This window comes from Sander vitreus, chromosome 2, assembly GCF_031162955.1.
Source record: "Sander vitreus isolate 19-12246 chromosome 2, sanVit1, whole genome shotgun sequence".
Taxonomy (NCBI): Eukaryota; Metazoa; Chordata; class Actinopteri; order Perciformes; family Percidae; genus Sander; species Sander vitreus.
In genome coordinates this window covers 11,434,079-11,448,367 of record NC_135856.1, presented here as the reverse complement: position 1 = coordinate 11,448,367, position 14,289 = coordinate 11,434,079, and the positions used below count along the sequence as shown (strand labels likewise).

The 14,289-nt window shown below is 44.7% G+C and overlaps 1 protein-coding gene across 4 annotated transcripts; it reads right to left on the bottom strand.

The window, feature by feature from the left end:
* Positions 1-587: 587 nt before the first annotated feature.
* Positions 588-14,219, bottom strand: tnpo2b (transportin 2b). Of its 4 annotated transcripts, none has more exons than XM_078277669.1 (24): positions 14,042-14,219; positions 13,210-13,309; positions 12,881-12,956; positions 12,575-12,724; positions 10,939-11,045; positions 10,688-10,821; positions 10,463-10,544; positions 9,482-9,604; positions 9,259-9,377; positions 9,077-9,137; positions 8,786-8,957; positions 8,159-8,311; positions 7,563-7,788; positions 7,298-7,469; positions 6,950-7,180; positions 6,681-6,839; positions 5,789-5,876; positions 5,571-5,669; positions 5,380-5,475; positions 4,458-4,533; positions 3,919-4,018; positions 3,723-3,797; positions 833-962; positions 588-726 (listed from the first exon to the last, which is right to left on the bottom strand). In XM_078277669.1, exons 2-23 carry the CDS (start codon positions 13,306-13,308, stop codon positions 855-857), a joined length of 2,706 nt encoding a protein of 901 aa, XP_078133795.1. In that variant the 5' UTR covers position 13,309; positions 14,042-14,219; the 3' UTR covers positions 588-726; positions 833-854. The 4 variants fall into 4 exon arrangements, with proteins under 4 accessions (XP_078133795.1, XP_078133789.1, XP_078133808.1 ...); XM_078277663.1 differs by having other exon boundaries at positions 5,789-5,883; positions 6,682-6,839; XM_078277682.1 differs by having other exon boundaries at positions 6,986-7,180.
* Positions 14,220-14,289: the final 70 nt, after the last annotated feature.

Sequence of the window (14,289 nt, the reverse complement as noted above, 5' to 3'; positions counted from 1 at the left end):
ACATAGATAGCGGATAGCGAGATTATTTTACAGCTAAGTAGAATTCAGTGAGTATAGATGAAGTAATTCATATTGAATCCTATTCCCCGGAAAAGAAAGATATCACCCAGAAAACGAACAGAGTTTAGACCCCTGTCTGTCCCTAACTACATGTAGGTCTCAAAAAGTCTGAATAATAGTGCCACCCACAGTCAGTTCCATGTACTGCATGTGCAGTGTGTGCAAGTGTAAATGTGTGCAAGTCTGTGTTGGTCTGTCTGTCGGTCAAGCTATCGGTTACTCTTGAGTTTAAGAATCCTATTCAAATCTCAACTGTCCCTGTCCTCCCAGTAATAACAGACCTTTCTGTCGCTCTTTTTTCCCTGCCTTGTTACTGATTTCCCACCCTTTCTTTCCCTGAACTCTCTCTACTGGTCTCTCTCCCTGCCTCCCTCTTTCCCAACATGTCTATCCCTCCGTCTCTTCTTCATGTTTCTGTCTCTGTCCCTCTCTATCTGTCCCTACCAGTTAGTTTTTCTGTGTCGGGTCCCTGCCTAGTTAATCTAGAGGTGTCCCTCTGTCCCACCCTCCCACCCGCCCACCCTCCCTCTATGGACAAACACATAGGGCGTGGGGGCCGTCCGTCAGGGGGAGCGGCCAATAGCGTCCCTCTCCCTCCCCCCAGATCAGGGCAGTGCAATACACAGATGGATGAGTTTCCCATTCACCCTCCTCCTGCTGGCTCACCTAGGAGGACGGATAAAAGGGAGAACGGACACAATGAAGTTTAACTTTAGTATGACCATTTATGTACCTATGATTTTAGTTTAAATAATGATGTGTGTAGGATTACCTCTTGGGTGGGTGTAGAGTATCTAAACGCCATAGCAGGCTGCCAGTCTCTCCTTCAGCAGTGGGGGGAACTGCTCTGAGAACTGCTGCCAGTTCTCCTCCCCAACCTGTTCCTTAAAACCGTGCAAGATCTGCAGGAAGGGGCAGAAGGTGGAGGAAATTCATTTCAGGCACATCGTCAAGGCTACACACTTTTACAGCCAGGGCCAGGATTTGATCATTCCTTCTTCCTTTATGTGATTCTTTAACAGTTTCCCTATCGGTTCCTTTATCAAGACCAGGCCTTATAACAGCAACAGAGAGTCCTGCAATTGAGTGTTTGATTGACTGCAACAAGTCTGAATTACCAACCAGGCAAAGTGGGCACAAGCCCCTGGTTCACTAGCCTGGCTCCGCCCTCCTACGTACTTCCGCTCAATTTTTATTTTCCTTCAGTACTCCGTCTGGGTTTGCGGTATATGCTGCATTCATAGACATCGGAAAAACATTTTTCCGAGTGAAAACATCATCATTCACGTCCCTTCCTGTGGGAATCAGAGGTGGGAAACTCGGGCTAGATTTTGCTAACCGAGTTTCCCAGTTGGTGACGCGTTGTTGACAACTGACGTTCGATGTAAGCGACTTTGGTTCACTGAACAAGCGCCACACTGGACGTGACAGAGGCTGGTAGCAGAGTAATCATCGCAAGCGAGAAGCAGCCAAAGCTAACTTTTGAGAGCGTTTTAAGCTTCGTGGCTTTTTGCTAGATGGCGCTCTGAGCCAGGCAGACACAAAGCTGACAACCTCACAGATGGATGCGGTGGTGATGGCCTCACCGGCAATTTCCACTAGATGCGGAACGGCTCCGGAACGTCGACAGAGTCATTAGGTTTCCATTAAAGTCAATGTGTGCATTTTCACTGACTGCGGAACGTCTGCGTCCCTATTCCGTCCCAGCTCCGGCGTTCCGCAGCCCTCCGGAGCAGATACGCAGAGCTTCTATTTTTGCCGGACGCCGGAGAGCTCCGCAGCTAATTTTCCGGTTAATCCGGTTAATTTTCAAAGTAAAATACACCGTGCTCACGGCGGATCATATTTCCCTGCACTACACCTTGAAAACACAGCACAGAGCTGTTTCCCCTCTACTGCTCTGGATGGTTTGTGATCTATTCTACGTGAATTCGCGAGATCTTGTGGGTCCTCGTGACTACAGCTGTCAGTCATGGCCGCAGCCGTGCCGCAACAAATCCGGACCTAGTGAGTATTGACGGACGGCAGAGCACGCAGCCGTTCCGCAGCGGAGCCGGTCCACAGACGTTCCACATCCAGTGGAAATCCACAGTTATACATACACGCAGCAGACCACTGTGGACTTGTGTCGGTTGCACGGACACGCAAGGACTTCCAGAAAAGAGGCTGCATGTGTCTACGACAATGCACGGATCCATCGTGGCTGCGCGACCGGTACAAGTCGATACAGACATTAGTATACACTAACACCGTGTAACGCCGATGACCTGCTGACGTGCATTCAACCTGCGCTGGACTCGTTCATAATGAATCAGCCCTCACTCTGTGAGTAGAGAATCCAGTCTGCAGTGTAGTTCAGACACTTCACTGATAAACCATAGAGTGGCTTTATGGTCAAAAGATAGTTTTTGTATAATTAACTTCAGTCTCTGCCAGAGACGCCTGCTTTTAAAAGTAACAAAAAGTTACTTTCCATAGGGGGTAACTAAGTAAAGTAACGGATTACTTTTTTAAGAAGTAACGAGCAAACACTACTTTTTAAAAGTAACTTCCCCAACACTGGTGGCAACCCACTAGAGTTAGAGGACCCGCCGGCCCCTTTAAGATCGCATGTTTGGGAAAACTTTGGTTTCCCAGTCAGTTACAGTTAGTACAGGCGAGAGAGTGGTAGTAGTGGATAAGACTGCTGTTGTAGATTAATGTTAGGTTTCCAGCGCTGGAGGCTCCGAACCGTAACGTTAGTTGGGACAGACGCCTTGTTTGCAAAATTGCCGGGAGACGTCGTGATAACGTTGCATTAATCAGATAAATTAGTTTGAGAGATGCTGGATTTCCAGTTTTAAAGCTAATTGTCTTATTTTGTTTACAAGTTCCAGATGGAGTCTGGAGATGATGTGGGATACTTATTGTTTACTGTTTACATCTTACTTTACACACTTCAGGCTGTTGCAGCTAGCTCAGGGGAGAGACAGGATGACACTAGGTGGTACAGCCTGAGACATGCATAAAAAAAACTGCCTTCTGCATTTCTGTTTTGCTTTTCCCTCCATTGTACCGAACTCGTACTGAACCGAGGTATGAACCGAACCGTGACTTCTGTGTACCGGTCCACCCCTAGCTCCAACCAAGCCAGAGCAGGCCTCATTATCACAGAGCAGCGGGAGAAGAATGAGTGTATACAGTACCTTACTAGGTGAAAGAAATAGTGTACCGATAGTGAAATAGAACAGACTTGATCACCAGGTTAATTTTGCCTACTATGGACTCTCTCTGCTGTCAACACACTGGTTAAATACCTTAACAGGAATACTAAGTATTACAGAGGTTCTAGATTTGTGTAAATACATGCATCAGTGGATCAGGAGTATTTTGGCCTTTATGTGGTAAGCTCCTGAGGGGGAGCGTGTTCACTTCATTTCTCTGTAGAACAAAACAGTGTCCTTGTTGCTGAGCTGAACACACTCTGCTTGGCCTGAGGTCTCTACACCTCACAGTGACTCACGCAGCAGAGGAAGAGGAGCGTGAAGGGCGCGATGATGTCGTGGGGAATTAAAAACCGGCTTTTGGATAGGACTGGTTGTGGAAAAACAAACTTGTTCTTCGATATGACCTGGACTTTGTTTCTACCACTGATCGACACAATATTGCGCGTCGCCGCTCACCTTATAGAACATGTCTCTCAAATCGTCCTTAGGATTCACCCAGGAGGCCACTGCGTCACAGAAGAAGATGAAGTCCTGAACAAACACAGAGGAAGAGGTGAGAAGGTTTCATCAAGCTCGACAACCCCTGTGGGTTTACAGCCAAATGCAGACTGTGAAAGCCATAACTTAGTGCCTACGGTGTACAATGTCTCACCTGCACCACGCCTCCTGGGTTCACACCGATCATCATGCAAATCCCACGGAAGGCAGAGTCTTTTTCCTCGTTGTCTCTGATGTTCCGCAGAGACGTACACCTGCAGCACGCAGTTATTATTAACCAATCAGAAGCTGTTAAAGCTGATGATGCTGTCACTACTAAGAATCAACTAACTCTTGAACAGTAATGAAATGAGAACAAGTAGGCTGAAACCAATTTCAAAAAGTAAAATGGTAACAGCCTGTCATCATCTTACTGACATTTGTCTTTTTACTAAGCTTGAGACAACTGAAAGACTTCAGTGTCTTATTCTGACTGCTTGTGGATTCCAATCATTTTAAGCATTTGTTTAAAGAATGTCAACACTGCAGCCCTTGTAATGCTGCGATTGCAGCAGTGTGATCACACAAAAAAAAGGTGGCAAAATGAGAAAAAATAAGAATAGAAATAAATGTGTGATAGGGATAAAAATACTGAGTCAAGAAGAGAGAATGGAAATAATCTCTCAAAAATAAAGAGATTAAACAGTCTCTCACCAGGGCCGGATAAACTGCGGCAGCATGGGCGCGACCTCCTGAGGACACACGTAGCCCAGTCGCCCGATGGTGATTGCTGGAGGAGGAGAGAGAGGAGTCAGTACTGCTTTTAGAAGCGTGTGTGTGTACTATCATGACACTAAGGCTACGTTCACAACGCAAGTCTTAATGCTTCATTCTGATTTTTTCGCTCAGATCCGATTTTCAGTTTGGTTGTTCACATTACTTTTTAAAATGCGGCCTATATTAGATTCCAGTGTGAACAATGTACATATAACAATGACATCAGACGCAGCACGCTGTTGCACTAAAGTTAGGGAGGTTATGGAGGAAGTAAGCATTTTCGCTTTTATTGAGCAGGTGCTGATGAGGAGAAGAATGAAGAGAAAGAGAGCCAAATTGGCTATTTTGGCCTTTTGTGGGGTTATGGCTGCAAATTCACTACAGAGGTCTGTGTGGATGCAGAGACGAAGCCAGGAGTGGTGGGACTGCTTTGTGAATAGCTTCACAGAGACGCAGTTTAACTCCCACCGGCGCATAATTGTGACAAATGTCAATGTAGATTGACGTAAAAGTCGCATCAAATCCGCCTTGGTTGTTCACACTGTGGCCGCACTGAAAAAAATCTGATCTGGGTCTGATTCAGGACCACATATGGAAGTGGTCTAAATCTGATTTGAAAAGAAATCTGATCTGGGCAAGATTTGAGTGTTCACACTACTTCTGAAGAAGTCTGACCTGGTCATTTGACCCCCAATTTTGACAGATTTGGGCCACTTTTGCCTGCAGTCTGAACGTAGCCTAACTGCACTCGCTTCACTTCTCTGCTCTGATTTTTAGTTGTCAGTCCTAGCACATAACTATAAAATCTGTCTGTTCTCTTTGAAAAACAAGTATTAAAAACATCTGTGCATGCATGTACCGGTGTTCTCCAGCAGGGTCTTGGGGGTGTTGGGTCGATTAATAATCTCAACCAGCTGGTTCAGAACCATAGCGATGTACGGCTGCATTTCCACTCCTGTTAAGAGACACACATCAATACACTGCATCTCATATGTAACCGCACATGCACTTAACAGTATCACATAGAAAAAAAGATTTACTCCAACTTACCCATCTGCATACAGATCTCTCCTATGGCCCAGGTAGCATTGTTGCAGACAGAGATGAACTCCGGGTTCAGATTTGTCCCGAGGATTGGCATGAATTCAGCTGCAGGACACGCACACATGAAGAAAAAAATAAATAAATTATCTTCACAAAAAAAAAAAAAAAAAGAGGATGATGGAACATTATGTATGCGGATGAGTGAGAGGGAGTGAGATAATTACCAATACAAGGTTTAACATGAGGGAAGCAAGCCTTGGTCAAGTCGCCCAGTAGAGCAAATGAACTCTGTCTTACTTCAGGCATCGTATCCTGGGACAGAAGCGACAGAGAGACAAAGACAAATGTGAACACACACCGTTAACAGAGTGGAAGAATTTTCCAGTGGCACCTGACCGACAGGATATTGACCAGGGCTTAAAATTTCAAAATCTCAAAATGTATTCACGTTTCCACCATATAAACCGATTCCAACGATTTTTACGGCCATTTCAAATGATGTACTTCATCGGTTTCGGACTTTTTCTTCACTCAGCAGAACTAGTTTTTCGCGTTTGTAGCGAGGGAGGGGCGGGAGGGAGACGGCCCATTAAAATTCTGTTTAGCTCCCTTCTGTAATCACAAATACTGCGTTTTCAATACAGCCAAATTCACAATATAGTTGTTCTCGTTAGGGTTGTCACGGTATTGATTTTTTTTTCGTACCGCACGGCGAGGAGCCCCGGGCACTGGTGGTGCGGAGGGAGAGCAGGCGCCGCTCATCTGATAAATACAAATCAGTGTGGGGAATGAACAGCTCTGTGAGGAGGAGGGGAAATTCTGGACCCTCCTCTCCACTCACATGCATTCGGCAGGCACAGACAGATAGCTACTGAACACGGTTTATTGACAGTAGCACGCTTGCACGCAACAAATCCAGTGGTGACGCGGCGATACGTTTGACTCTGCGGTGGGCGTGACAATCTTGTAAGTCACTTTTGACAAAAGCATCCATATGCGCCATATGAATGTAATGACTCAAGAGAAGAGAAGAAGAATGATTCGACTCAACTTATTGGGAAAAAAAAAAAATCATTAAAAGGTCAAATCAGACACACACACACGGGCTCTCCTCACCTGCATGCACTGAAAAAGCAGCGTCATGATGTTACTGCGGGCCACAAGCGTGTCCACGTGGCCCCCCAGTCCCTCAGCTAAGCCACTTAAAAGATCCAATGCCACGATCATGAAGTCCTTGTCGGGTGCTTCGTACTGGTCTGGCTGCTGACTGTACATCTGTGTCACACAAAGGATAGAAGGGAAGGTGGAGAGAAACGGTCAGAAATGGGAACAATGGGATAAAGTGTCATTGTCATTATGTAAAGTAGCAAAAAAACATAAATTGCCTCTGCAAAGTCCATGTGCATGTGAGTGGGGCTCACCATGGCTTGAGCCAGTGTCTTCTGGACCAGGGTGACACAGCGCTGGTAGACAGGCTCGCAGTAGGGGAGGAAGCCGCTCTGCAGCGCCGTGGCAACAGATGACAGACACTCAAGCAGAGGGAAGAGATCTTTGTCTTCGTCCTTTAGCTCGTTCCACTTGGCTATCAGCGGAGGCATCAGCTTCTCTATGTACTCCTGAAACACAAGTGTGTGATTTTGGCCTATCATTCATTTGTTCCGTTAACACCTTTTTTTTTCTTTTTTTTTTTTACACAAAACAAGGCTGTGTAAATGTGTGCATTTGGTGCTCACAGGCTGGTTGAGATGGTGTCCCACAGAGTCCGCCAGTGTTCCTATAGCATCATAGAGGATGAGCAGGTTCTTGTGCTGGTACTTCCCAAATGCAAAAACCAGCGTGTCCAGGATGAAGCTCAGGTAAGGCACCAGCTCTGTACACGCCTCCTCCTCCAGGGTGGCAAACGCGCTGTAGGAAAGGCGAGATGGGTTCAACCAACGTATAAGCGAAAAGTGAGAAAACACAAGGGAGTCAACATATTGGAAAACTTAAGAGCTGTACCTGCATGCTGCTTCCTGTACCCTCTTATTGCCATCCAGGATGCGTTTGAGCAGCTCAGTCATGAGGGGTTTGAGGTGAGCGTCAGGGGGCTGGCTGACCACCCAGTGGGCGTAGCGGCTGAGGGTCCAGCAGGCGATGGAGCGGACCAGGGCCTTCTTGTCGCACAAACACTGGATGAGGTGGGGGATGAGCTCAGGCAAGTAAGGTACCATGCCTTGCATGCAACCTGGAAGGACAAACGGTTGTATACACCAGCAGCTGGTTAGTTTAACATAGCACAAATACTGGAAACTGGGGGAACAACTAGCCTGGCTCTGTCCGAAGGTAACTAAATCCACCTAATGGCATCTATAAAGCTCACTAATTAAACATGTTACATCTGGTTTGTTTAATCCACACAAAAAACCCCCCCAAAAAAACACACAAATCCCAGTTTTACAATGGGGATGTGTGTTGGACTGTTTTTTTTGGTTGGGACCAGTAAGTTCCTGGTGTCTCCGCTGGTTGCCAGGCAACTGGTTCCTTGATACAATTATTAATCAGTGAGCTTTATTTGACTATGGTATACTGCATTTCAAGTCTGTGCCGCGTCTCACCCTCAGCGATAGCTCCCAGCACTAGGATGCCAGACTCCTTAATGACCCAGTCAGGGTGGAACAACAGTCCTTTGAGCAGGGGCAGGAGATGGGGAAGCAACTCCTCACGAAACACGTTGGCAAGAACGTCCAGAGCCGCGGCCGAACACTTCCCTGGAGGGGGAAAGCACCATCAGCATTAGATAACTTTGAAACTGTAATAACGCTCTGTAGAATCACTGGCACAACACAGCATAAGGGAATCCAACTACAGACATAGTGAGACAAATTGTGGGTAACACAGATAGTAAACATTTTTTTTTTCTAATCTCTTACCTGCTGGGAGAATATTTCAAATCAGTCACAAGAAATATGTAACGTATCTATTATCATTGTTACTTGATGTACATTTCAATTTAAAACACACATGGATGAAAACAAAAAAAATACATCCATGCATGAATATATGCACTGCAAAAATCAGGTCGAAGTAGCATGTTATGGTTGAAAAAAAACAAAAAACATATACTAACCTTTAAATATTAAACCCTTGCTTAAAAAAGTGGTTAAAAGTTTAAGAATGCTCTTAAAGAGCAAGAACTGCCACATGGTCACCAGAGAGGATTACTAAAGCGGTCTGTAACTTACGTAGGTTCCAGTCAGACAGTGTGTCATCATCGTCGTCCTCGTCTTCGTCGATGTCCTCCCCCTCCTCGCCCTCCCCTCCTTCATGCTGCAGAGTGACGGTGCGGGACTTGTGGAAGCGAGGTTTGATGTCTTGCTCGCTGTCAGGAACTGCCTCATCCTCTTCAACGTCACCCTGGAGGACAACAGAGAGAAAGGTGAATGAATGCAGAATGGACACAGGTTTAAAAAAAAAAAAAAAAAGGAAGAAGAGACGAGAAGTATGAGCATCTGATTTATCCAGGGGTGGCTCACCTTTAGAAGAATAATGTCAATCTCAGAGTATTTCATCCCATTCACCAGGATAGGGATCAGCCTGTAAAAAAGAGACAGACAGCCACATTAATTCAGATGAAATTTATACAACACATGATTTTGAATTCCTTGTCTTCAACTTAACCCTGTCCAACGACTTGTTGGCATGTGTGAGCACTTACTGGACCAAGTGCCCGGACAGGGCCTCTTTGCAGATGGGCTGTTCAGCCAGAGTCAGCCAGAACTCACAGGCTTCCAGAGCCACGTTCTCATCTGGGTCCTGGGTCCGCTGCAGCATGTACTGGTGACAGACAACAAGAGGTGATGAGGAGAAGGAGGAGGAGGAGGAAGAAGGGATTCATTCTAAAGTTTAAAGTGGAGTGTAAGATCAAGTCCCACACTCACCTGGATAATGCTGTGCATGTGTGGGATGAGGCGGTCAATGCGGACTTCCAGCAGCATGACCAGAGCCCTGCACACGTTCTTCCGCACTTCACTGTCCTCGTCACCGGCCAGTGCAAACAAACTCTGGATACAAAAGAGACGAGGGGAGAAAGAGGGTGGGTGGCAGAGAGAGAAGGGAAAGATCGGCAGGGCCCACCAACAAATGTTGGGGAAGACAAAACATTGAGTGGGAAAGAGTTAACAGAAGTAATTTCCAAACATGCACTTTGATCTGTTATGCTTTGCCACATTTAAATCTTGACAGTGTTAGAGAAGGACCTGAACAGGGTTTCAGGGTTTCAGGGTTTCAGGGTTTCAGGGTCTTCCCCCCCCCACCCCCCCCCACCATGTTGTCACAGCCATTGATGATACAAGTCTAGCTGCTAAATACAAACTAACTTCAATACTAAACTAACTCTCTAAACAGACTATTGGGTAAAATGTGTGTCCATCTGATTAGATGACACTAGAAAACAATGCTTCCAGTGCTGCACCTTCATCCCGGAGATTGTTTTGAAGCAGCATAATTGACCCTGAAGAGAGATTTGTGTAAACTGTACGAGCTACGGTACATTTGTAAAAAATGGCTGGGATAATATCCAAAATTAGATGGCTGTTTTTCTTATGCACCATTAAGGAGATAAAACAATAGTTCAACAGCATGTTGCAGTAAACAATTTCTCATTTTTTACATTAGACGACTTCATGCATTGCCTCAAGTAGTAGATGCCAAATATCTTAGGAATGCAGTTTAAAAAGCAACATACAGTAAAATGGAACAATAGAACTTAACCACAGCAGAGACCCGTGTTTGAAAGTAAAAACACATAACTTTAACAGATGCACTGTAACATATTCAATCTCTGACAGGAGCTAAAGGTGAGGGAGTGAGGTTTGAAAACAATGGAATTTCAAACCAAAACATAATACTGTAGTGCTCACCTCAATGAAGGTGTCAATGTTATCCATCAGAGCCTGAGCTCGACCAATGATGAACTGGTTTACACACGCTATAGCATGGGACCTGAGAGAGAGAAAGAGACAAACAGGTGAGATCGATGATGATGATGATTCTAACAGGGAGAGTGAAAGTGGAAGGTCTGAGGCAGAGAGACAAAGTGCCAGTAGAGGCAGAGTCAGGAAGCAAAAGACTGGCGTTTCACTGACCTGATCTTGGGGCTGCAGTGCTTAAAAAACTGTAGGAATTTGGGGATCATGATGTTGAGAGGTCTGTTCAGAGCATCGCTATCCAACAACTCTGATGAATCCTCGCAGATCTTCTGCAATGCTCCAAAAGAACCCTGAAAGGTGGAGGAAATCATAAAGAAAGAATGTTACAGACAAAAGAAACAGATATAAATCTGACTATCGCATTAACATTACAGAGCTATTAGTGCGTGCAGGCAGGTGAGCCTGACCTCGCAGGTGTTATAGTCGTCCGAGTTGAGCAGATTACAAAGCTGAGGCAACAGTTCCGGCCAGGTCTGCAACTCTCCTTTAGAGGCAATGGTCGTGATCAGGATGCCTTTATGATAGATAATAGAAAAGGTTATACAAGGATAAATCAGGCTTTAAAATAAGTAACTAATAACTTAAACTTCCAATCGCATTCAAAACATTTTGAAAATGCAGCGTTTGCTCCCACACAGCCACATTTACAGTGGCCGACAGGGGCAAACGCCCTGCAACTTAAGAAAACACACACAAATAGACAAAACACAAGCAAATTAAGAAAACAACTTCATTAATTTGACAACACATGCGCAGCATTCAGCAAACGCGCTGCAAATACACACAACACAACCAAATACATAAACGCGCTGCAAATATGAAACGCTGCAAAAAGAAAAGCACACAAACCCAGAAAACAAATGCAACAAAAAAACGCAGCATTCAGATTATACAAAAGGAAGTTCTCCAGACCTCTAGAGGGAGCAGCTAAGTGGAACAGCTAGATTTACGACCCCACGGGGAGAGAGCACTCTGCCTTTTTATTAGTCGGGTATGGCTGCAGCCTGGAGAACTCCATAGACTGTATATTAAATTCATATTATTATTATTAACATAATATATTAGTAATATACAGTCTATGCTCCCATCTCATGCCCTCCCGGCTGGTGCCGTCCCTGAGCTTCGGCTTTTCAAAATAAAAGCTTGGGTCTAGTCCGCTATGTGTTTGTACTTTGGTGTGTTGGATGTTTGTGAACTAAACAGTACGCCAATCATGCTAATGAATACAATAACTTTTTCAGCAGATGTCTTACTTACAACACGTTGGAGTTAGCAAAGCTTTTTTGTGTTTATATGTGCGAGCGGGATTTATTCAGTTTGATAAATCCCACGGTAAATTGGCTGGTTTACTAAACAGGGAGGGACTAGAAATCCTGTCTGTTTTTTGTATTTCAAGAGTGAATTGCTCCACAATATGAATACAGATTGATCACTTATTTGTTGGTAACCGTTGTCGTATAATCACAATATTACACTTGAGTAGGCCTATACTTCAGTAATGCGCCTTTCGGACCTCGAAATTAAACCCTCTCATGTAATATGGCTTAAACAAACGTCAACGTTAAACGCTGATGCAGTTTTAAATGTTTTATCACCACGAGTTTACAGACGTCTCTGCTGATTGAGTATCACCTGTGACCTGAGCCGAGACACACCCACCAAACGAGAGAATACATATACTTATTTTCTCTTTCTCTCTCCCTCTCGCTCCCTCCTCCCGTGGGGTCGAAAATCAAGCTGCTCCACTTAGCTGCTCCCTCTAGAGGTCTGGAGAACTTCCGTTGTATAATCTGGATGCTGCATTTTTTTGTTGCATTTGTGTGCTTTTCTTTTTGCATCGTTTCATATTTACAGCGCGTTTATGTATTTGGTTGTGTTGTGTGTATTTGCAGTGCGTTTATGTATTTGGTTGTATTGTGTGTATTTGTGTGTTTTCTTAAGTTGCAGGGCGTTTGCCCCTGTCGGCCACCGTACACATTACCTGCAAAAACCCAACCACCTACATAGTAGTCTGACTCACACTTTATTCACTCAAACACCCACCGATAGTTGCTCTAATAAGCGGTGAAGGATCTCCGATGTTGTTGAGGCATTCTCGTTTGATGAAGTCAGCCACAGTGGGAGGGAAGTTCTGGTAGTGAGCCTTAACATTGTTCTTCAGTATGAGACCGCTCAGAGAGCGAGTGGGCTCATCTTGAGAGGGAAGGCAGCAGCAGAGAGTAAGAGCATAAAGACTTTTAAATGTTAAGGAGGTTAGGTACAGAAGTAATTGCAGATTACAAGCAAGGTCATTCAGTAAATGACTCCTATTCTATTGTTAGAATCTTTATATTTGACGTGCATACATACCCTCAGATTTGAGGCTTGTGAGGACAAAGATGAGATAGTTGTTGAAATCTGGAAACTGATTAAGTTGCTCCAGTTTCTGCAGGGTCTGTTAAGGAGTTCAACCATCCGCACACACATAGCAAAAGCTCACACACCCTTGCATACCTTGTGGTCGTGTTTGACATTTGGGCAGCATGGACTAATACACAATCAATCACACCAGTTCATGTGATGCAAGCTGCGGCATGACACACCCAGTCAGTTTTTATTATAACCCACTTTTACACAAAAGCTCTCATGCATAAAGCTAAATCTCACACCTTTTTGCACACACACACGCACAAGGATACTTCTTGCACAGCTCTCTGTGTTGCTGTGTCTGGGGACTGGGAGTCCTTGAGTAGCTGAAGCACTTGCTGCAGACCCTGTTCATCTGGCTGCCACTCCATCCTACAAGAGACACATTACCTGTTTATAAAGCATGTACTACATTGGTTCTTACCACCTGGCCCCACCTGTGACCTCAGCACTCCGTGCGTTACTACTCAAATCACGTACAAGTAACGTAAACTACGCAGTAAGGATTACAAAACAACCAGTATGTGATAGCTGCCTTTACCAATAGCAACAACTTGTCAAATACTAGCGTAACCTGTTAACTTCTCAATCTTAATTTTAGAGAAAACACTACATTAATTATAAATAATTGTCTGCAATGTAGCCGTTAGCACTGCCGTGACAGTGTTAAGGTTAATGAACATTTTCCGTTTCTGGGTACATGAAATCTGAAAGTACCCCTACGCAGTCGTCAATTAGTTAGTAAGTAACAGTTGCATTAATACGTAACCACACCATCTATCAATCACGATCTGAACAGCCTTTTCCACATGAGGCCCAGACGGCACAGACGCTAATGTCTGGCTCATTCAGCTAGCAAGCTAGCTTAGTTAGCGTCGCTATGATACTTCACACGTACCAGATTCATACAGAAAACAGTTGCAGAACGCTATCTTACGTTAACTATCATGACATCATGTTGCGCTGTCAAAGTATTGCTTGTAATCAAAGCAACAAATAATGCGCAAATGGAGCGCATTATTATTCATAACAGTCGCATTTCAACACAGCTACCAGTAGCATGCCTAGCTAGCATCATCTTAAAAGTACCGCGAAAGATTTTACCTGGTCACTCCGATGTGGTAAATCTATATTTCTATAGATTATAGTGCAGTTACGCTGCGACGGCTAACATTAAATACAATATGACTGCGATCTGTGCAGCTAAATACAAACTCTCTGTGGATATGTGTGGTTGCTGTGTTAGCTGGTATGTGACAGAGATTGCATGCCTTGCATTCAAGCCGGGTGATCAGTTTGATCATGTTCGGCTTCCGTACTGGACAACACTCTGGCAAAATAATTGTAGAGAG